Source organism: Cherax quadricarinatus, chromosome 11, assembly GCF_038502225.1.
Source record: "Cherax quadricarinatus isolate ZL_2023a chromosome 11, ASM3850222v1, whole genome shotgun sequence".
Classification (NCBI taxonomy): domain Eukaryota; kingdom Metazoa; phylum Arthropoda; class Malacostraca; order Decapoda; family Parastacidae; genus Cherax; species Cherax quadricarinatus.
Window position 1 is genome coordinate 16,854,535 of NC_091302.1, and position 24,661 is coordinate 16,879,195.

The following is a 24,661-nucleotide window of genomic DNA, read 5'->3' on the forward strand; positions in this document are numbered from 1 at the left end:
ATCTATATCCATGTGTAGTCTTTTGTATAAAAAGTGCTGGATCAATTCATAATTTTGAAAGGAATCTATAGGCAACAATGCTTTCCATCCTCGACTAGTATCAAGTTATAATACTATGATAAAGTTCCAGAACAGTGCAACGTCGTCTTAAGTCATGATTTACAAATTAATCATATGCTTTGCACGAACATTGATTTTGGGAGTGACTGTTTCCAGATGTTCCTGTTGCCAGCCTGCACCCTGGACGATCACTGAACTTAAGCAACATAGAGGAGGGAGATGATGTGTACTTCGAGTGCTCCATCAGATCCAATCCCGGCGTCTACAAGATTGTTTGGCTACATGAGGTAAAAGACTGTTTTTCTTCTGTCCACCAGTGAGTCGGAGTGACACGTGTGCAGATTTGAGCATTTCCTGGTGTCACGTTGCCAGAAGCATCATAGCCGGATTATTTCATTAATATATATGACTCTAATTTAACCAAATATTTTTACCCTAACCTCATCTAATCTAATCTAACGTATATTAGCATATTCTGTACCAGAAAATAGATGAGTAAGACACATATGCAACAATTGGGTATCTTAACTTTTGAAACGTTTCGCCTGCTCTGCAGGTTTCTTCAGTCGAAAACAGAGGTGACTAAATTGGAGGCAGCAGAAGCAATGGAGAAATAAAGATGAGGTAAATATTCCTACAGCCATGAGAAGTGTTCAGCTTCACAGTCTCAAAGACTATGGAGCGGAACATTTCTCAAGGCTAAAGGACTGACCACATCAAAACAACTTCTTCAAGGCTGAAGGACTGATCTCATCATCTTCGTCTCTCCACTTCTTCTGTCTCCAATATCTAACTGAGGAATCCTGCAGAGCAGGTGAAATGTTTCGTTGATAACGATACCCAATTGTTGCAAATGTATTTTACTCAGCTAACCTAATCTAACGTTAGATTAGCTTAGTTAGGTTAGGCTAAGCAAACCTAATGTAACCTAAGTTAATTTAACCTTACTAAAGCTAACCTAACCTATGCTAACCTAACCTATCATAACTTAAAATACTAAAAAAGAAAAGGCATTTCTACTGGGAGATTTAAAAAAAATGACTGGGATATGCGTATAAAAAACGAATTAAAACATGAATATTTTGGACTAAACCCATTTTACTACGCTAATATTCTTACGCAGTTCATAACGTCAATTGCTGAACGTTCCCTGCAAATCTAAAAGTAATATTTTTCTTATTTAATGTTAAATTAGGTTTCGATAGCACCAGGAAAGGCTCGGATATCACTTGTTCGGCGAGAGAAGGTTAACGGTGGTATATTTATTGTTTACTGGAAGGACCGGGAAGCCAGGGAAAAGCCTCCCTCCATTGAGTGTCTCCTGTGACTTAAGACCCCGCCAGTGGATACTTATATATTTTTTCCCTAAGAAGCAACGTTATAAAGAAGTATTAAACGTATTCGGTAATTTATTAACATTGCAATTCTTTAGACAGCTCTTAACGTGCATGTTAGTAACTGATCTCAACAAAAGGGAGAGGATTCACTTTCTGTGGTAAATGGCTAGCAATATTTTCGTGATAAATATATTTGGTAAAATCAGTAACAGCTTTTTACACATAATATGCACCAAGTGGCTCCTGGACACAACGACATCACATCATGCACCTCTAATTACAATAATAATAATAATAATAACAATAATAATAATAATATTATTATTATTATTATTATTATTATTATTATTATTATTATTATTATTATTATTATTATTAACATTATTATTATTATACTATGATCAAAATAATGCGCTAGACCAGTATGGATTATTTATGAAGGACGCAAGAGAGACAAACCTCATAAACAACCTGTCACATCACACAATACAGTGAAGCATCACAAAAAACCTGTTATATCACACAACACAATAAAGCCTTGCAATGTCACATCACACAACATACTGAAGCCTCACCCAGTAACACAGTGAAGCCACACTAACCTGTCACATCACACAACACAATGAAGCTTCACAAACAACCTGTCATATCACACAACAATAAAGCCTCACTAGCAATCTGTCACATTACACAACACAGTGAAGCCTCACTAACCTGTCACATCACACAATACAATGAAGCTTCACTAACAATCTGTCACATCACACAACACAGTGAAGCCTCACACTGTACCTTATTTTCACAAATAATGAGGACCTGCTCAGAAACATAACAGTATCAAAAACGACTAATTCCGATCACAAACTAATCGAAGTTCAGACATAATACACAGGGGTCCTGACCAGCAAAATGCACGCAGCTATGAAGGTGTCTTCGCCTAATTCAACCTCAACAACAAGAACATCAACTTGGATCATGTGAGCCATGTCTTAAATGAAACATGTTGGGAAGATATCTTAAATAACATCGATCCAAACCAGTATCTTGAAAGGATCAACTTCCTGCCAGCTGAAGTATGCTCAAAGCATATACCCCTAAGAAAAAGAAGAAGAGAGGTAAAATGGAGAAAGAAAGACGCTCCATCCACAGAAGATGACGAAGGAACACTTACTTCCTCAAGAATGCTAAATTATCTGATACACGGAAGGAAGCGCTGACCAGGGAAGTGGAGAGTATCGAGCTTAAGTTAAACGATTCATACAGGATCCAGCAGTGGCAGGAAGAATTTAAGCGATTAGTGAAATTGAAAGAAATCCGAAATATTTTTTCATATGCCAAAAACAAGGCAAATAACACATCTAATATTGGGCTCTTGCTCAGACAAGACGGGACTTACACAGATGACAACAAAGAAATGGGTGAGATACTGAAATCTCATTAATAAGACTCAGTGTTTAGCGAGCCACTAATCAGTCTAAAGATAGACAATCCAAATAATTTTTTCATGAATGAGCCTCAAAACTCCGTCAGTGTACGTCAAATTTCTGACATTATCCTAACTCCACTGGACTTTGAGAACGCCATTGACAGAATCGTGGAATTCTGTGTTCATTAAGAACTGCAAAAAACTCTTTCACGTGCTCTAAGGACACGGATACTGTGGAGAAGAAGCATAGACATGGGTGAAATTTCAGTCACTAAAAACAACAGATATAGCCCCACTACATAAAGGTGGCAGCAAAGCATTAACTAAGAACTATACCTGGAGTTTACCTGGAGAGAGTTCCGGGGGTCAACGCCCCCGCGGCCCGGTCTGTGACCAGGCCTTCTGGTGGATCAGAGCCTGGTCAACCAGGCTGTTACTGCTGGCTGCACGCAAACCAACGTACGAGCCACAGCCCGACTGGTCAGGTACCGACTTTAGGTGCTTGTCCAGTGCCAGCTTGAAGACTGCCAGGGGTCTATTGGTAATCCCTATTGGTAAGCCCCTGACACTTATTGTATGGTCTCTTAACGTGCTAGTGACACCCCAGCTTTTCATTGGGGGGATGTTGCATCGTCTGCCAAGTCTTTTGCTTTCGTAATGAGTGATTTTCGTGTGCAAGTTCGGTACTAGTCCCTCTAGGATTTTCCAGGTGTATATAATCATGTATCTCTCCCTCCTGCGTTCCAGGGAATACAGGTTCAGGAACTTCAAGCGCTCCCAGTAACTGAGGTGTTTTATCTCCGTTATGCGCGCCGTGAAGGTTCTCTGTACATTTTCTAGGTCAGCAATTTCACCTGCCTTGAAAGGTGCTGTTAGTGTGCAGCAATATTCCAGCCTAGATGGAGCAAGTGACCTGAAGAGTGTCATCATGGGCTTGGCCTCCCTAGTTTTGAAGGTTCTCATTATCCATCCTGTCATTTTTCTAGCAGATGCGATTGATACAATGTTATGGTCCTTGAAGGTGAGATCCTCCGACATGATCACTCCCAGGTCTTTGACGTTGGTGTTTCGCTCTATTTTGTGGCCAGAATTTGTTTTGTACTCTGATGAAGATTAATTTCCTCGCGTTTACCATATCTGAGTAATTGAAATTTCTCATCGTTGAACTTCACATTGTTTTCTGCAGCCCACTGAAAGATTTGGTTGATGTCCGCCTGGAGCCTTGCAGTGTCTGCAATGGAAGACACTGTCATGCAGATTCGGGTGTCATCTGCAAAGGAAGACATCACAAAGGAAGTCTATAGAACCATAAAAAAAAATTTGAGAGAGTACTAAGAAGCATGATTACAAACCACTTGGATTCTCAACATGAGTTCAGAGCAGGTCGCTCGTGCCTCTCGCAACTACTAGATCACTATGATAAGGTCTTGGATGCACTGGAAGACCAATAGAATACAGATGCAGTATTCACAGACTTTGCAAAAGCTTTTGACAAGTGCGATCATGGTGGAATAGCGCACAAAATGCGTTCTAAAGGGATAACTAGCAAAGTGGGCAGATCGATCTTCAACTTTTCAACTAATCGAACACAAAGAGTAGTGGTAAACAGAGTTATATCGGAAGCTGCCGTAGTGAAAAGTTCTGTTCCACAAAGCAAAGTACTCGCCCCACATCTTGTTCCTTATCCTCATATCAGACATAGACAGAGATGTAAACCATAGCACCGTGTCATCCTTTGCAGACGATACTAGAATCTGCATGAGACTGTCATCCATTGAGAACACGGTTAACCTCCAGGAAGATATAAACCAAGTTTTCCAATGGGCAACGGGAAACAATATGATGTTCAATGACGACAAATTCCAAGTACTCCGTTATGGAAAACTGGAGGAGATAATAACTAGAACTGAGTATACTACCAACTCTAATCACACAGTATAGCGGAAACGTAATGTGAATGACCTGGGAGTGGTAATGTTTGAGGATCTGGCTTTCAAAGATCACAACAGTTCCACTATCACATCTGCCAAGAAAATGATAGGATGGATAATGAGAACGTTCAAAACAGTGATCTTTTTTAAATCGCTTGTTCTCTCTAGGCTGGAATACTGCTGTATTTTAACATCGTCATTACAAGCTGGTGAAATTGCAGATCTAGGGAATGTACAGAGATCCTTTACTGCACATATAAGTTCCATCAAACGCCTTAACTACTGAGGAAGCTTGGAAGCACTTGACTTGTACTCACTGCAGCGCAGGTGAGAGGGATAGATCATAATCTACATTTGGAAAATCCTAAAAGGAATGGTCCACAAACTTCACACAGAAATCATTCCCTACGGAAACAAAAGACTGGACAGGCTGTGAAAAACACCCCCAGTGAAAAGTAGGGACGCCATTGGTACACTGAGAGAAAACATAGTACGCGTCTGAGGCCCAAGACTCTTTAACAGCCTCTCACCAGGCGTAAGGGAAATTACCAATAGATCCCTGGTTGACTTCAAGAGGGATCTGAACAGATACTTAAAGTCGGTACCGGATTAGCCTGGCTGTGGTTCATGTGTTGGATTTTGTGAGGCCAGCAGTAACAGCCTGGTTGATCAGGCCCTGATCCACCTGGAGGTCTGGTCGTGGACCGGGCCGCGGGGGCGTTGATCCCGGGAATACTTTCCAGGTAGACTTCAGGTAGGCAGACTCACTACCAACCTGTCATATCACACAACACAACGAAGCCTCACTTACAACCTTGCATATTACACAATACAATGAAGCCTCCCTAAGAACCTGTCTCATTACACAACACAGTGAAGCCTCACAAACAGCTTGTCACATCACGCAGCACAATGAAACCTCACTATCAACCTGTCACATCACACAACAAAAATGAAGCCTCACAGTCATCACATCACAACACAATAAAGCTTCACTAACAACCTGTCACATGACACAACACAATGAAGCCTAATTAACAACCTGTCACATCACTTTTTCCTCATTATCTATGTGTAAGGATTTAGTTTTATTAGTTTAACGTTTATCATTTCAGCTATATTTATTACCTATAATGTGTAGTGATAATTTTTACTTTACTGCATATTATGCAATAAAGTTTTGACTGACTGATTCATTAATATATCTAATTCAGCGAAACATATCCTAGTCTCTTCGAGCGGATTAAATAAACTGGAGGACAGGATGCATCATTATGGAACTTAAGTGCTTTTGTATATTTTCAAATGGGGAATATATTAATAAAAACAAAAATCATGAACGATAACGTCAGTACATAAAATAATTATTTAATTAAAGAGTTAGTTGTATTGCGATTTTAAATTTAGTTGCGGCACTTAAATAAAATAAAAACAAACAAAAGAATGGTTTGGGAGACGATCCGTGGTCCAGGTATGTAGCAGGCCAAGTGTTGTACCAGTGAGCCACTAGGATGTAAGGTAAAAGCTTTCATATTGTATCTGTTCTCATACCAAAGCCAAATGGTTCGTAAACCAAAGATAAGTCGTAATGCTACATGCTAGGACTACGGTTCGCGTCCCAGTCCATTTGTCTCTTTATTCACTGACAGTTGGCCATTACGACTTACACTGTGTTTATCGACAATACGGCTTTGAAGGGTATGAGAATAGATGTACCATGGAAGCTTCCGTGGCTGTGTGACCAGACAAAAGGGTCGTTGTTTGTGCAGCTAATACAGCCAATCGCAGAAGTGCTATCTGTATAAGCCTCCTTTCTTGTGTCGAAGTGTAACTTTTGGTAAGCTGTGAGAATACCTGGCACACACAGGTGAGTGTCTGACAGGACTGGAGCAACACTTCTGTAACCAATACACAGAGGATGCACAGTTGTCTTTTCAACACCTCGTATTTATAGTGATATATACATGAAAAACGGCTGCATATACATAGAAAGATTGCAATTTATATAATTCAAACTTACATAATTTTTTTAGATTAGTTAACTCTTAAGAGAGGTGATTCACTGGTGTGTATATTGGAGAAAAGGCAAAATAAAAACAATTTAGATGTTTAACTGGAATGACTTCGATCCTGGGGTCTTGGTCACTCCAGGCCGTTAGTTTGCTAGTTCAACCACACATACACACACACAGATACACACACATATATATACACGCACACACACACACACACACACACACACACACACACACACACACACACACACACACACACACACACACAAACACACTCGATCGAAGACCAGGCAGAACTACAAAGGGATCTGGGCAGGCTGCAGACCTGGTCCAGCAATTGGCTCCTGGAGTTCAATTCCACTAAGTGCAAAGTCATGAAGATTGGGGAAGGGCAAAGAAGACCGCAGACGGAGTACAGTCTAAGGGCCAGAGACTACAAACCTCACTCAAGGAAACAGATCTTGGGGTGAGTATAACACCAGGCACATCTCCTGAAGCGCACATCAACCAAATAACTGCTGCAGCATATGGGCGCCTAGCAAACCTCAGAACAGCATTCCGACATCTTAATAAGGAATCGTTCAGGACCCTGTACACAGTGTACGTTAGGCCCATATTGGAGTATGTGGCACCAGTTTGGAATCCACACCTAGCCAAGCACGTAAAGAAACTAGAGAAAGTGCAAAGGTTTGCAACAAGACTAGTCCCAGAGCTAAGAGGTATGTCCTACGAGGAGAGGCTAAGGGAAATCAACCTGACGACACTGGAGGACAGGAGAGACAGGGGGACATGATAACGACATACAAAATACTGAAAGTAAGTGACAAGGTGGACAAAGACAGGATGTTCCAGAGATGGGACACAGCAACAAGGGGACACAGTTGGAAGTTGAAGACACAGATGAATCACAGGGATTTTAGGAAGTATTTCTTCAGCCACAGAGTAGTCAGCAAGTGGAATAGTTTGGGAAGCGATGTAGTGGAGGCAGGATCCATACATAGCTTTAAGCAGAGGTATGATAAAGCTCACGGTTCAGGGAGAGCGACCTAGTAGCAATCAGTGAAGAGGCGGGGCCAGGAGCTTGGACTCGACCCTTGCAACCTCAACTAGGTGAGTACGCTCATCACCTAACATCATAGCTCTCACAGAACCAAGCTCACAGGAATGATAACAGACGCCATGTTTCCAACCGGATATCAAATCTTGAGAAAAAACAGAGGGAGTAGGGGGAGGGGGTGGAGGAGTTGCACTGTTAGTCAATGGGATTTTGAGGAGTTGGACAGAGAAGACAGAGGAAAAGTAAGAGACTACATAACAGGAACACTGAAGGTCCCCAAGGTAGTGATTGCAGTAACATATAACCCACCACAGAATAGCAGAAGGCATGGTTGACACACTGGCTGAAGTGGGCGTAAGGGCCCATGTGGGCAGGGCAAAGCTACTGACTGTGGGTGACTTCACTTACAAAGAAACTGGGAAAATCTGGAGCCACATGGGTGCCCAGAAACGTGGAGGGCTACAGTGATGGAGGTGGTACTGGAAAACCTCATGCATCAACACATTAAGTACACTACCAGAGAGAGGGGAGAGGATGAACCTGCAAGACTGGACCTAACGTTCACCTTGAGTAGTGCAGATATTGAGAACGTCAAATATGAAAGGCCCCTCGGAGCTAGTGAGCACGTGGTTCTAAGCTTCGAATGTTTAGTAGAATTACAAGTAGAGAGGGAAGCAGGACGAATGAAGCCAAACTATAGTTAAGAGGACTACACAGACTTGAGGAATTTCCTGCACGAGGTTCAGTGGGACAGACAACTGGAAGGGAAATCAGTAAATGAGATGTTGGAATATGTGACGATATGCAAAGAAGCGGAGGAGAGGTTTGTGCCCAAGGGGAAGAGAAATAATGAGAAGGCCAGGATGAGCCCTTGGTTCACTTAGAGGTGTAGAGAGGCTAAAACCAAGTGTGCTAGAGAATGGAAAAAGTGTAGGTCCCAAGAGGATAAGGAGAATAGCTGAAGGGTAAGAAATGAATATGCACAGGTAAGGAGGGAGGCCCAGCGACAATACGAAAATGACATAGCAGCTTGAGGAAGGAAGGAGGGAATTTACAAGAAACGACCTTGGCGTATGTGAGATACTCAACATGAGATTCAAAAAGGTATTCACAGTGGAGACAGAATGGACTCCGGAAAGTTGAAGGGATGGGGTACACCATCAGGTGCTGGACACAATACATACAATCGAGGAGGAGATGAAGAGGCTGCTATTCTAACTAGATATCTCAAAGGCGATGGAGCCGGATAACGTCTCTACGTGGGTCCTGAGAGAGAGAGAACAGGCGATCTGTATACCACTAACAACAATCTTTAACACATCTATCGAAACAGGGAGACTACCTAAGGTATGGAAGACAACAAATGTAGTCCCAATTTAAAGAAAAAAAGAGACAGATACCCAGCACTAAACTGCAGACCAGTGTCACTGACATGTATAGTAAGCAAAGTTATGGAGAAGATTATCAGGAGAATAGTGGTGGACTGCCTAGAAAGGAATGAGATTATAAACGACAACCAGCACGGATTCAGAGACGGAAAACCCTGTGTTGGAAACCTACTGGACTTCTAGGACAAGAGACAGCAGTAAGTCGAGAGAGAGAGAGAGAGAGAGAGAGAGAGAGAGAGAGAGAGAGAGAGAGAGAGAGAGAGAGAAAGAGAGAGAGAGAGAGAGGTGGGTAGACTGGATTTTCTTGCTTTGTAAGAAAGCTTCCACACAGTTCCACACAAGTGATTACTGCAAAAGCTGGAGAACGAGGAAGGTATAAAAGGTAAGGTGTTGTCATGGATCAGAGAATACCTGATGGGAAGGCAGTAGCGAGTCATAGTACGTGATGAGGTGTCAGAGTGGACACCTCTGAAGAGCGGGGTTCCACAGGGGTCAGTCCTAGGACCGGTGCTGTTTCTGGTATATGTAAATGACAAGACAGAAGGAATAGACTCAAGAGTGTCCCTGTTCTCAGAGGATGTGAAGTTAATGAATGAGGAGAATTCAGTCGGAGGAGGATTAGGCAGGATTACAGAGGGATCTGGACAGACTGCAGGCCTGTTCCAGCAATTGGCTCCTGGAGTTCAATCCCACCAAGTACAAAGTCAGGAAGATCGGGGAGGGCAAAGTAGACCGCATACAGAGTATAGTCTAAGGGGCTAAACACTACAAACCTTACTCAAGGAAAAAGATGTTAGGGTGTGTGTAATACCGAGCACATCTCCTGAGGCGCATGTCACTCAAATAACTGCGGCAGCATATGGGCGACTAGCAAACCTAAGCATTCTGACATTTCAGTAATGAGTTGTTCAGGGCCCTGTACACCGTGTACGCTCCAGTTTGGAACCCACACCTGGCCAAGCACGTCAGGAAATTAGAGAAAGGGTAAAGATTTTAAACGAGACTAATCCAGGAGCTAAAGAGCATGTCCTACGAGGATACGTTAAGGGAAGTGGACTTGACGACACTGAAGGACAGGAGGAACAGGGATGACATGATAACGACATATAAAATAATGACAGCAATCGACAAGGCGGGCAGAGACAGGATGTTCCAGAGATGTGACACAGCAACAAGGGGTCACAATTGGAAGTTGAAGACTCAGATGAGTAACAGGGATGTTAAGAAGTATTTCTTCAGTCACAAAACTGTTACGCAGTGGAATAGTCTGGAAACTGGAGTAGTGGAGGCAGATACCATACATAGCATTAAGAAGAGGCATAATAAATCTCATGGAGCCGAGAGAGAGTGGAACTAGTGGCGACAAGTGGAGAGGTGGGGCCAGGCACTATTAATAGACCCCTGCAACCACAATTAGGTGAGTACACATACACACACTCACAAACATGCACACACACACACACACACACACACACACACACACCTGCAGCACCTGTTCGGAACCCGCACTTGATAAAGCACGTCAAGAAACTAGAGAAAGTACAAAGGTTTGCGACAAGGTTAGTTCCAGAGCTAAGGGGAATGTCCTATGAAGAAAGATTAAGGGAAATCGGCCTGACGACACTGGAGGACAGGAGGGTCAGGGGAGACATGATAACGACATATAAAATACTGCGTGGAATAGACAAGGTGGACAAGGACAGGATGTTCCAGGGAGGGGACACAGAAACAAGAGGCCACAATTGGAAGTTGAAGACACAAATGAGTCAGAGAGATAGTAGGAAGTATTTCTTCAGTCATAGAGTCGTAAGGCAGTGGAATAGCCTAGAAAATGACGTAGTGGAGGCAGGAACCATACACAGTTTTAAGACGAGGTTTGATAAAGCTCATGGAGCGGGGAGAGAGAGGGCCTAGTAGCAACCGGTGAAGAGGCGGGGCCAGGAGCTAGGACTCGACCCCTGCAACCACAATTAGGTGAGTACAAATAGGTGAGTACACACACACACAAGCTGATTGTGAATGGTCTGTCATAGCACAATAAAGAATAGGCACTCAAGTATTCAATAAGGAATAGCAATTGGTAATTCAATGAACAAGGCAAGTAACTTACTATAAGCTAGGTGGCAGGACAAGCTTTAAAGAGCAAAACTGTAAGTAGGTGCGGGTCAAGTCCCAGGAGGGTGGGGGTCAGGTCACAAGAAGTTGTGGTCAGTCAAGGACCACTGAGACTCCACATTACACTGCACAAGTCACCTACCTCACACACATACACACACGCACACACTCACACACACACACACACACACACTACACACACACACACACACACACACACACACACACACACACACACACACAAGTCACCTACCTCACACACACACACACACACACACACACACACACACACACACACACACACACACACACACACACAAGTCACCTACCTCACACACACACACTACACAGACACTACACACACACACACTACACAGACACTACACACACACTCACACACTACACACACACAAACACACACACACACACACACACACACTACACACACACACACACACACACACACACACACACACACACACACACACACACACTACACATACACACACACTACACACACACACACACACACTATGCACACACTACACACTCACACACTCACACACACACACACACACTACACACAAGTCACCTACCTCACACACACACACACACACACACACACACACACACACACACACACACACACACACACACACACACACACACACACACACACTACACACTACACACTACACACACACACACACTACACACACACACACACTCACACACTCACACACACACACACACACTACACACACACTACACATTCACACTCACACACACACACATATCCAGACTCACACATACACACCCCCCTCCCCACCGACATCTCACTCTTTCCCCTGATCCCTCCCCTCCCTCTTTCACCCTCCCCCTCCCCACCTCTCCCTCCTTCCCCCTATCCCTCTCCCACTCACCCACTTGCTTCTCCCTGCTTCCCACTCCCCATATTCTCCCCTAAATCCCCCTACCCACTCCTCTCCCACATAGCCACAGTTCCTCCTATACCTCCCTCCCTCACACTCTGACATTCACACTGCTAACCTAACACACAGAATTACATAGGTTTCCCTCTCTGAGGCTATCAGGATAAAATAAAAATGGGTTGCCAGAGAGCAACAAGAAAAACAAAGGGACAGGAGGAAGCTGCAAAGGAAGATTGGGCAGCAGAGCTCATAAAAAGGGAACATGAATGGGAAAAGAAACTAGAAGAATTTAGCATGAGAATGGAAGAGAGGATAGATATAGAAAGCAGGAAGTGGGAGGTGCAAGTCAAAGCAGCAGAGGCTAGGATACAGAGTTTAGAAGAGGAACTGAAAAATCTGAAACAGCCTAAAGAACTAAAGAGCATTTTGGGATTGACAACAGAGATTGCTACCTCAGTCACAAATAAGGGGATTGTAGGGAAAGAAGGAGCAAAACTGCATGTAGAAGCTCTATCAGAGGAGACTGTAGTAAATGAAAGAGCTAAGCTATATGTGGAGGCCCTAACAGACCACAGCAGAGCCCAGGAAAAGCCGAGAAGAGAAAATGACAGGCCACAGAGCCCAAGTACATTAGCTAGTGAACTGAAGAAAGGAAAGCTGCAGTGGAGGAAATAAAATTGAATGAGGGGATACACAGGGATATGCAGTGGGAGAATGAAAGGGTGAGGTCAGTCTTTGTGTATGGGCTCCAGGAAGATGAAGGGGAAACATATGAAGCAAGAAAACAAGGGGAAAAAAAGCAATTGAAAGCATCATGAAAGCAATAAGAGAAGACGACATGACCCAGCTGGAAATTTTTCAGAGAATAGGGGGGTTTGTATAAAAAAAAAAGACCCCTCAAGGAAGGTTCCTTGATGTTGGTGAGGGGCTCTTGATTTAAGGAATTGGATCTGTGCTCCAGTTCCCCGAATTAAGCCTGAATGCCTTCCACATCCCCCCCCCAGGTGCTGTATAATCATCCGGGTTTAGCGCTTCCCCCTTGATTATAATAATAATAATAATGTAAAAAAAAGAACCTGGCCAGTGAAAGTGACCTTCAAGGCAGAATCAATTCAGAACAGGATCCTGCAAGAGAAAGCACGATTAAGGGACATGCTGGTGCACAGGAAGGTGTATCTCGATCGCGACAGAACAAAAGAAGAAAGGCAGAAACTGGGAGAGATGGTACAAAGGCGAAAGGAGGAAAGAGAGGGGATGGAGAAGACAGACAGGAGATCCCAGACCCAGGAAGAAGATCAAATACAGCCTCCCTCACAACTTCCTATAGAAGCCTCCCAACCAGGTCAACCCCAGTGCAACCAAACACTCTAAACCAAAACACCCATGCCACATCCAATGCCCCCACCCACTGCATTACAAACTCCACCCACACAGCAACCACCCATAGTTCCTTATCAGGTCTCCCACTTCCCCAACCCCAATACACCTCCCAGACCACAGTCTTAGAGAAGTTGAAGGTGTGGTATACAAATGCAGATGGAATAACAAATAATATGAGGAGTGGCACGAAAGAATCAAAGAGACATCCCTAGACATACTAGCACTCACAGAAACAAAACTTACCAGAATAATAACAGATTCAATCTTTCCATCCGGATATCAAATCCTCAGGAAAGACAGAGGGAGGAGAGGGGGAGGAGGAGTTGCACTGCTCATTAAAAACCAGTGGGGTTTTGAGAAAATGGAAGGAATGGATGGCATGGGCGAAAGGGACTACTTAGTATTAACAATCCAATCTGAGGGACATAAGGTGATAATTGCAGTAATGTACAACCCACCACAGAACTGCAGGAGGCCAAAAGAAGAATACAATGAGAGCAACAGAGCAATCGTCGACACACTAGCCGAGGTGGCCAGGAGAGCATACATGGGGGGAACTAAGTTACTAGTTATGGGTGATTTCAATCACAAGGAGATTGACTGGGAAAACCTGGAGTCCCATGGGGGTCCCGAAACATGGAGAGCCAAGATGATGGATGTGGTACTGGAAAGCCTCATGCATCAACATGTTAGAGACACTACCAGAGAGAGAGGAGAGGATGAACCAGCAAGACTGGACCTTGTATTCACCTTGAGTAGCTCGGACATCGAGGATATCATGTTTGAAAGGCCCTTGAGAGATAGCGACCACGTTGTTCTGTGCTTTGAATATATAGTAGAGCTGCGAGTGGAGAGAGTAGCAGGAATAGGGTGGGAAAAACCAAACTACAAAAGGGGGAACTACTCAGGCATGAGGAACTTCCTTCAAGACATTCAGTGGGAGAGGGAACTGACAAGAAAACCAGTACAAGAAATGATGGACTATGTCGCAACAAAATGCAAGGAGGCAGAGGAGAGGTTTGTTCCCATGGGAAACAGAAATAATGGGAAGAACAGAACGAGTCCTTGGTTCACCCAAAGGTGTAGGGAGGCAAAAACTAGGTGTACTAGAGAATGGAAAAGGTACAGAAGACAGAGAACTCAGGAAAATAAAGAGATTAGCCGAAGAGCCAGAAACGAATATGCACAGATAAGAAGGGAGGCTCAGCGACAATATGAAAATGACAGCATCGAAAGTCAAGACTGACCCGAAGCTGTTGTACAGCCACATCAGGAGGAAAGCAACAGTCAAGGACCAGGTAATCAGACTGAGGAAGGGTGATGGGGAATTCACAAGAAACGACCGAGAGGTATGTCAGGAGCTCAACACGAGATTTAAAGAAGTATTTACAGTGGAAATCAGTAGGACTCCAGGAAATCAGAACAGGGGGGGTACACCAGCAAGTGCTGGATGAGGTACATATAACCAAGGAGGAGGTGAAGAAGCTGCTTTGCGAACTTGACACCTCAAAGGCGGTGGGACCAGACAACATCTCTCCGTGTGTCCTTAAAGAGGGAGCAGAGATATTGTGTGTGCCATTAAAAAAGATCTTCAACACATCACTTGAAACTGGGCAACTCCCTGAGGTATGGAAAATGGCAAATGTAGTCCCAATTTTTAAAAAGGGAGACAGACATGAGGCACTAAACTACAGACCTGTATCACTAACGTGTATAGTATGCAAGGTCATGGAGAAGATCATCAGGAGGAGAGTGGTGGAGCACCTGGAAAGAAACACGTGTATAATTGACAACCAGAACGGTTTCAGGGAAGGCAAATCCTGTGTCACAAACCTACTAGAGTTTTATGACAAGGTGACAGAAGTAAGACAAGAGAGAGAGAGGTGGATCGACTGCATTTTTTTGGACTGCAAGAAGGCCTTCGACACAGTTCCTCACAAGAGGTTACTGCAAAAGCTATAGGATCAGGCACACATAACAGGAAAGGCACTGCAATGGATCAGAAAATACCTGACAGGGAGGCAACAACGAGTCATGGTACGTGACGAGGTGTCAGAGTGGGCGCCTGTGACAAGCGGGGTTCCACAGGGGTCAGTCCTAGGACCTATGCTGTTCTTGATATATGTGAACGACATAACGGAAGGGATAGACTCAGAAGTGTCCTTGTTTGCAGATGATGTGAAGTTAATGAGAAGAATCAAATCGGATGAGGATCAGGCAGGACTACAAAGAGACCTGGACAGGCTACAAGCCTGGTCCAGCAACTGGCTCCTTGAGTTTAACCCTGCCAAATGCAAAGTCATGAAGATTGGGGAAGGGCAAAGAAGACCGCAGACACAATATAGTTTAGATGGCCAAAGACTCCAAACCTCACTCAAGGAAAAAGATCTGGGGGTGAGTATAACACCGAGCATATCTCCTGAGGCGCACATCAATCAGATAACTGCTGCAGCATACGGGCGCCTGGCAAACCTACGGATAGCGTTCCGATACCTCAGTAAGGATTCGTTCAAGACTCTGTATACCATTTACGTCAGGCCCATACTGGAGTATGCAGCACCAGTTTGGAATCCGCACCTTGTCAAGCACGTCAAGAAATTAGAGAAAGTGCAAAGGTTTGCAACAAGACTAGTCCCAGAGCTACGGGGATTGTCCTACGAAGAAAGGTTGAAGGAAATTGGCCTGACGACACTGGAGGACAGGAGGGTCAGGGGAGACATGATAACGACATATAAAATACTGCGCGGAATAGACAAGGTGGACAAAGACGGAATGTTCCAGAGAAGGGACACAGACACAAGAGGTCACAGTTGGGAGTTGAAGACTCAGATGAATCAAAGGGATGTTAGGAAGTATTTCTTCAGTCATAGAGTAGTCAGACCGTGGAATAACCTAGAAAGTGACGTAGTGGAGGCTGGAGCCATACATAGTTTTAAGGCGAGGTATGATAAAGCTCATGGAGCAGGGAGAGAGAGGACCTAGTAGCAATCAGCGAAGAGGCGGGGCTAGGAGCAATGAATCGACCCCTGCAGCCACAAATAGATGAGTACAAATAGGTGAGTACACACACACTCTCACTCATCACTTCCCTTACCGAAGATAACATGTAAGTTTTTAATGTTACACAAACACTGATATACACAAACTTCGCGCATACACGTCACTTAGGGTGAACCGTGTGTGGTGGCATGAATCACACCAAACTTTAGCCACTCAAATGGCAAATATGAGTAACTACTGAATCACACTGGTGAAACGTTTCAATCCGTGGTTATTCAATCCTGGGTGAGGCAAGAAAAACTTCCCTAAAAACCTGCTACCCAACGGAAATAAGTCACCTTACTGGGCTTTCTTAGATTATACTCTGTCACTAACCTACTGGAGGCTTTAAATTTCCGAATGAATACTTCTTAGTCCTCTTCTTTATCGTCTTTGTCTTCATCTTCTTCTTCGTCCACGTCTTCGTCTTGTCTCTCAAGATCAGCAACAAACATAACACACACACACGTGCCTCTACTCGTCACCACAACACTCACTAACTGCCATGTTTATCCTGTCGTCCCATAACGTAGTCTTGTTGTTCTCTGGCACTCTAACATATTAAGTAGTTTTAAAGAAATTAAGTTACAGTGTTGTAATTGCAAGGGATATTAACTCGCACACTTGGCTTTTCAGATCCAGGAGCTAAAACACACAATAACACTCACATTTAGCTTTAGTGAGCCAAGAGCTACAATACACACACAAACACCTGTTCTCACACTTCTAAAGGGCCAGGAGTTATAACACACATTAACTCTCACACCTCCACAGGGCCAGGAGCTACAGCACAACGTGTCTGCTGGGGTGATCCTCAGCAACCAGAGCCTGGTGCTCCAGCAGGTGACAAGGTCAGCCTCAGGTCACTACTACTGCGTCGCCTCCAACATAGAAGGTGACGGCCAGTCTAACCCCATCAAGCTAAGGGTCAAATGTGAGTTGGGACGTGTTCTTTAGCTTATATTTCAGCTATGATTTTTAATAACATCAATTATTCAGTCAACAGCTGACTTGCTAGAAGTGTTTGAACGTCACAGTCTGTTATTTATCTGAAATTTTTGTTTTATGTTTATATATGGACATCATTCTTTGTATGAGAAGAAGAAGAAGAAGAAGAAGAAACGGAAGAAAAAGAAGATAGATAACGAAGGATGGAGATGAAGAATAAGAGTAAGAAGAAGCAGAAGCAAAAAGGAAGAAGAGGAACAATAGAAATAAGAAGTGTTGCACACCAGACCACACTCACACTATAACAACTAAAACGTTCGAGACTACAGTGTTACCTGTTTTTTTCCTCTCGAACACCTCATTGCCCGACGTATTATACTTTTTTTTGTGTGTAATTTGCCCATTTCCGGTCATATATATACAGCATTATTGAAGTATTCAAATTCAAATTCGAATGTTTATTTCTCTGTAAAGATTACAATGTGTGGTTTTACATAATATTAAACAATTACGAAGAAGGCCACTAGTATGCCTAGGCATTTCGGGCAGACTAATAATAATTCTTAGTCTGTATTACAAATTACAAATTAGGTAGTTCAAAACATTTAAGAATATAACAATTTGTAAAATTAGTAATGAGAGTGATTTTGTCTTGGCGTGATACATAGTTTCTGTTAAAGCTTTTATATTGGAATATTTCAGGCAAACTTAGGACTAGCTTGAGAAATATTAGGTAACAGCTATATTTGGAATTTGGGTAAGTGCAGGTGTAAATGAGAAGGATGTGTGTGTGTGTGTGTGTGTGTGTTTGTGTGTGTGTGTGTGTGTGTGAGTGTGTGTGTGTGTGTGTGTGTGTGAGTGTGTGTGTGTGTTTGTGTGTTTTCATGTAGTTAGTATGTAACGTAACATAATCTAAACTAACCTAAATTAACCAATACTAACCTGAAACAGTTCAGTCTAACTTAAAATAAAGAAAATGAGATTTGAGAACACTAATTTAAGTTCTAAGAAACTGACGCGTAGTTCCACGTCAAGAAACAGACAAATTAAAGGAAGGCTCATTGAGCTCACTTTTCCAGCGCTTAGCTGAGAGAGTGTGCTGAGCAGCATGTTATGTGATATCCCAGCGCCTGGCTGAGATAGTCAACTCAGCAGGATACTTAGTAAAACTCCAGGAAAATTGGTTTAAGTTTGCAGTTGAGTCATAACGTTTAAGTGAGTACAGTTTAGTTGAGTACATTTAGGGGACGTAGTTAGGTGAGTACAGTTAGTTGAGTACATCTAGGAAGATGTAGTTAACTGAGTATATCTTTTGGAGACGTAGTTAGGTGAGTACAGTTAGTTGAGTACATTTAGGGAGACGTAGTTAGGTGAGTACAGTTAGCTGGTACAGCTACAGGAATATAGATTGGTGAGTACAGTTATGTGAGCTCATCTAGGGGGGATATGGATAGTTGAGCACAGGCAGGTGAGTACATTAAATGTGAATACATTCAGGTGAGTACAGCTCGGAGGCTACAATTAGGTTAATGCAGTTAATTGAGTACAGGCATGCGAGTACAGTTTGGTCAGCTGTATTTGACGTTTCATATTGACTACAAAAAAAGTTGACAGAAATTTAAATCCATTGAAATTTAGATTTTAGAAAAGAAATCATGCAAAATGAAATTGAATCACATGTTTATTCATCTGTAAGTAATTTTGCACACGTCATTCACTATTATCATTAACTGTCATGAAAATACGATAGAGAGAGAGAGAGAGAGAGAGAGAGAGAGAGAGAGAGAGAGAGAGAGAGAGAGAGAGAGAGAGAGAGAGAGAGAGAGAGAGAGAGAGAGAGAGAGAGAGAGAGAGAAAGAGAGAGAAATGACTGTTTCGCAGTTTTTGGTCGAATTTCGAAAAAAAATTCCTTTGCTGTTCATCGGGAGTTTATTTGTGCATTGTTGTAATCAAGACTGACCCAAAACTGTTGTATAGCCACATCAGGAGGAAGACAAGAGTCAAAGACCAGGTGATCAGTCTGAGGACAGAAGGGGGAGAACTCACAAGAAATGATCAGGAGGTATGTGAGGAGCTAAACAGGAGATTTAAGGAAGTTTTTACAGTAGAGACAGGAAGGGCTGTGGGAAGACAGCACAGAAGGGAACATCAAGAGGGAATATACCAACAAGTGTTGGATGACATATGAACAACCGAGGAGGAGGTGAAGAAGCTGCTAAGTGACCTTGATACCTCAAAGGCGATGGGACCGGACAACATCTCCCCATGGGTCCTTAGAGAAGGAACAGATATGCTGTGCGTGCCTCTAACCACAATCTTCAACACATCCCTTGAAGCTGGGCAAGTACCTGAGAAATGGAAGACAGCAAATGTAGTCCCCATATTTAAGAAAGGAAACAGAAATGAGGCGCTAAACTACAGACCTGTGTCTCTGACATGTATTGTGTGCAAAGTCATGGAGAAGATTATCAGGAGGAGAGTGGTTGAACACCTGGAACGGAACAAGATTATAAATGAAAACCAGCATGGGTTCATTGAAGGCAAACTTGTATCACAAACCTCCTGGAGTTTTATGACAAGGTAACAGAAGTAAGACACGAGAGAGAGGGGTGGGTTGATTGCGTTTTCCTAGACTGCAGGAAGGCCTTTGACACAGTTCCCCACAAGAGATTAGTGCAGAAGCTGGAGGATCAGGCGCATGTAACAAGGAGGGTACTGCAATGGATCAGGGAATACCTGACAGGGAGGCAGCAACGAGTCATGGTACGTGAAGAGGTATCACAGTGGGCGCCTGTGATGAGCGGGGTCCCACAGGGGTCAGTTCTAGGACCAGTGCTACTTTTGATATATGCGAAAGACATGATGGAAGGAATAGACTCTGAAGTGTCCCTATTTGCAGATGATATGAAGTTGATGAGAAGAATTAAATCGGATGAGGATGAGGCAGGACTGCAAAGAAACCTGGACAGGCTGGACATGTGGTCCAGAAACTGGCTTCTCGAATTCAATCCTGCCAAATGCAAAGTCATGAAGATTGGGGAGGGGCAAAGAAGACCGCAGACAGAGTATAGGCTAGGTGGACAAAGACTACAGACCTCACTCAGGGAGAAAGACCTCGGGGTGGCCATAACACCGAGCACGTCAACCGAGGCACACATCAACCAAATAACTGTTGCAGCATACGGGCGCCTGGCAAACCTGAGAATTGCGTTCCGATACCTTAATTAGGAATCGTTCAAGACACTGTACACTGTGTATGTTAGGCCCATACTGGAGTATGCAGCACCAGTATGGAACCCACACCTGGTCAAGCACGTCAAGAAGTTAGAGAAAGTACAAAGGTTTGCAACAAGGCTAGTCCCAGAGCTCAGGGGAATGTCGAACGAGGAAAGGTTGAGGGAAATCGGACTGACGACATTGGAGGACAGAAGGGTTAGGGGAGACATGATAACGACATACAAGATACTGCGGGGAATAGACAAGGTGGACAGAGATAGGATGTTCCAGAGAGGGGACACAGAAACAAGGGGTCACAACTGGAAGCTGAAGACTCAGACGAGTCACAGGGACGTTAGGAAGCATTTCTTCAGTCATAGAGTCGTCAGGAAGTGGAATTGCCTAGCAAGTGAAGTAGTGGAGGCAGGAACCATACATAGTTTTAAGAAGAGGTATGATAAAGCTCAGGAAGCAGAGAGAGAGAGGACCTAGTAGCAATCAGTGAAGAGGGGTCCAGGAGCTGAGTCTCGACCCCTGCAACCACAATTAGGTGAGTACATATGTACTTATATATATATATATATATATATATATATATATATATATATATATATATATATATATGTATATATATATATATATATATATATATATATATATATATATATATATATATATATATATATATGTATATATATATATATATATATATATATATATATATATATATATATATATATATATATATATATATATATATATATATATATATATATATATATATATATATATATATATATATATGTATATATATATATATATATATATATATATATATATATATATATATATATATATATATATATATATATATATATATATATATATATATATATATATATATATATATATATATATATATATATATATATATATATATATATATATATATATATATATATATATATATATGCAAAACAACCTCGGGTGGAGTAGAATGATAACTCTAGGCCTTTCGTGTTGCAATCAACGCATCATCAGGAGCTTGGAAAATTACAGATAAGAGGAGGATGTCGAAGCAAGTACGTTCCCAGAGGACCGTCTTCTCTGGAGTGAATGAGTGAGGAAGGAAGAGAGGAAGGTACCGGAAGTGCCCCCAGGCACAACAGTGCCCACAACCAGAAGGATGAATATTATAGCATTAGAAAAATCCCATAAGCATTGATATATTGTACTAGCCTGAACGAAATTAACGTGACAATAATAAAAAATTCGATCAATTTCTGCAATTTCATGAATAACTTTACTCACATAAATATATCGCAAGTGATATAGATGTCTCTGGTAGTTATAAAGTAGCCTTCCAAGGGACAATGTGTATAATTAAATTGACGAGAAAACGGTAATATTTACAGGGGAGACTTATAAAAGCTATATAAAGGAAACTAGGCTCATTAAAATAAACTCATTTAAAGAGAGAGGCATCTGCAGTAACAAGAAAGACGGCCACAGATATTCAAACCACATAATTATGAGGCAAACTCTGGTTCAACCTTCAGAAACTGCAGGAAAAATAGTCCCTAATTCCTGGGTGTGGCACTACATTTAAGACAGTCTAATGCATTTATATATGAGCACAATTTTAGGCTGTGTACTATTGCCTCAACTAAAAATGCATCTAATTTGAAAAGACCATCACTGATATTGTATAATGACTGCCTATCATGCTTAATAATTGCCGATTAACAACAAAAAAAGGCACAATCCATGACTGGAACGCTGCCCAAATAACCCGCACATAGAAGAGAGGAGCATACGACGACGTTTCGGTCTGACTTTGACCATTTGCAAAGTCACACGTCGTCATAAGCTCTTGTATTTTATGTGCAGGTTATTTATGTATAATTGCCGATTCTACAATATTTCTTTCAAGCCAGGAGGAACAAAGGAAGATGACTCTTGCTTCCTGGGTTATTACTATCTCTAATATGGTTGAAAATCGCGTTTGACTCCTGTGCTGTACGCATCGAATAACAGTACTGGGACATCCTCACCTCCAATGATTTTCCCCATTGTCTCAAATAGGAGAAACTGCAACAGTTGCAACCAACTCTGTAGACACCACCTACACATTGTTGGGGTGCATTTTTTATCAGTATGCTTCTAACAGTTCGTGAATTTTTAAATACTACTTGTATATTAAATCTTCTAAGAGTATTCGACAGGATAGGTAGGGTCTCATCCCTGTGCCTGTGGGCACTGTTGTGCCTGAGGGCACTTCCGGTACCCTCCTCCTTCCCTCACTCACTCCAGTGGAGACGATTCTCTAGGAACGTACTTCCTTGGACATCCTCGTCTTTTCTGCAATTTAGCAAGCTACTGATGATGTGTTGATTGCAATACGAAAGACCTTGAGCTATCATTCTACTCCCCCCGCGGTTGTTCTGCATCCTGTATCCTACCGAGGCTGGGTGACCCAACCAAAAATATGTAAGTTTTTCTTTTTAAATTTAGTAATATATACGGGAGAAGCGGTTACTAACCCCTTGCTCTCGGCATTTTAGTCGCCTCTTACAACACGCATGGCTTTCAGAGGAAGCATTATTTTCCACTTCCCCATGGAAATAAGAGGAAATAAAGAAGAACAAGAACTTGTAAGAAAATAGAAGAAAACCCAGATTGGCGTGTATATATAAATGTGTACATGCATGTGTAGTGACCTAAGTGTAAGTATATGTAGACAGAAAAAAGGCACCAGCAATCCTACCAGCATGTAAAACAATTACAGGTTTTCGTTTCACACTCACTTGGCAGGACGGTAGTACCTCCCTGGGTGGTTGCTGTCTACCAACCTACTGCCTAGAATACATAGGCAACAAATATCAGAGAGTGACAAGAACCTGGGTTAATATAACTCCTATCTTACCATCAGAAGATAGTATGAATAACAAGGATTTGAATGAGTGTTTCTAGAGAATGAGCTTAATAGTTTTAGTATGCTCCAGATACATACCATTAAGAAAGAAAAAAAAAGAAAATATAAGTTTGAAAAAGAAATGCTCCCTCTACAGGTGAAGACAAAGAATCACAGAACTTCTCAAGAAGAATAAAAGAACACTAATTAGAGCCAGGGAGAACACTGATCTTACAATGAGTGTATCATACAGGGTCCATCAGTGACGCAGTAAACAAAAAACCATCAGAGAAGTCCAGGTGATAAACCGTTACTCACAAAACCGTAATGACACAACTGTAAACAAATCACACAACCTCCGAGTAGTTAACGCACTGACCTGTGAGTTTTGGGACTCAATCGCCACTGGTTCAAACCCCACCCTTTCCCTGATTTTAGAAATATATGTAGCATCAGGCCCTGGAGTCACAGTGCAACTCTTTGTTCATTGAGTCATTAATCAAGCTAAAGATTCAAAATGCAGATGATATTTCATTTCCAAAATTTCTGACATAACCTTAACGCAACTCGCCTTCCAAGAAATCGCTGATAGCATCACCATGTACTCAGTCCCAGGGCCCAGACTCAGAACTCCATATTTATCAACAAATGCAAGAAACCACTACTATGAGTCTTAAATAATTAATCTACGGTAACGAAATCTGGGCACAGATGTCATCACACAGATATTAAAGCCACAGACATTGCCCTATTCTAACAAAGGTGGAATAAATAAATGCAAAAAAAAAAGAAGGCTGTGAACTGATTTCTCTGACATCCCACATAATTATAATCTTGGAAAGAATTTTAAGAAACATGGATGGTAATCACATTAACTGACAACATATGCAAAACCCAAACCCA

The 24,661-nt window shown here is 42.3% G+C and overlaps 1 protein-coding gene across 1 annotated transcript in view; it reads left to right on the top strand.

Annotated features, from left to right (window-relative positions):
* The window catches only part of LOC128687704 (protein turtle homolog B), a 188,139-nt gene that overhangs the window by 102,485 nt on the left and 60,993 nt on the right, over positions 1–24,661 (top strand). Inside the window, exons 6-7 of the mRNA XM_053775306.2 lie at positions 217–347; positions 17,455–17,614. Coding sequence (XP_053631281.2) covers positions 217–347; positions 17,455–17,614 — 291 coding nt within the window. The remainder of the gene's footprint in view (positions 1–216; positions 348–17,454; positions 17,615–24,661) is intronic.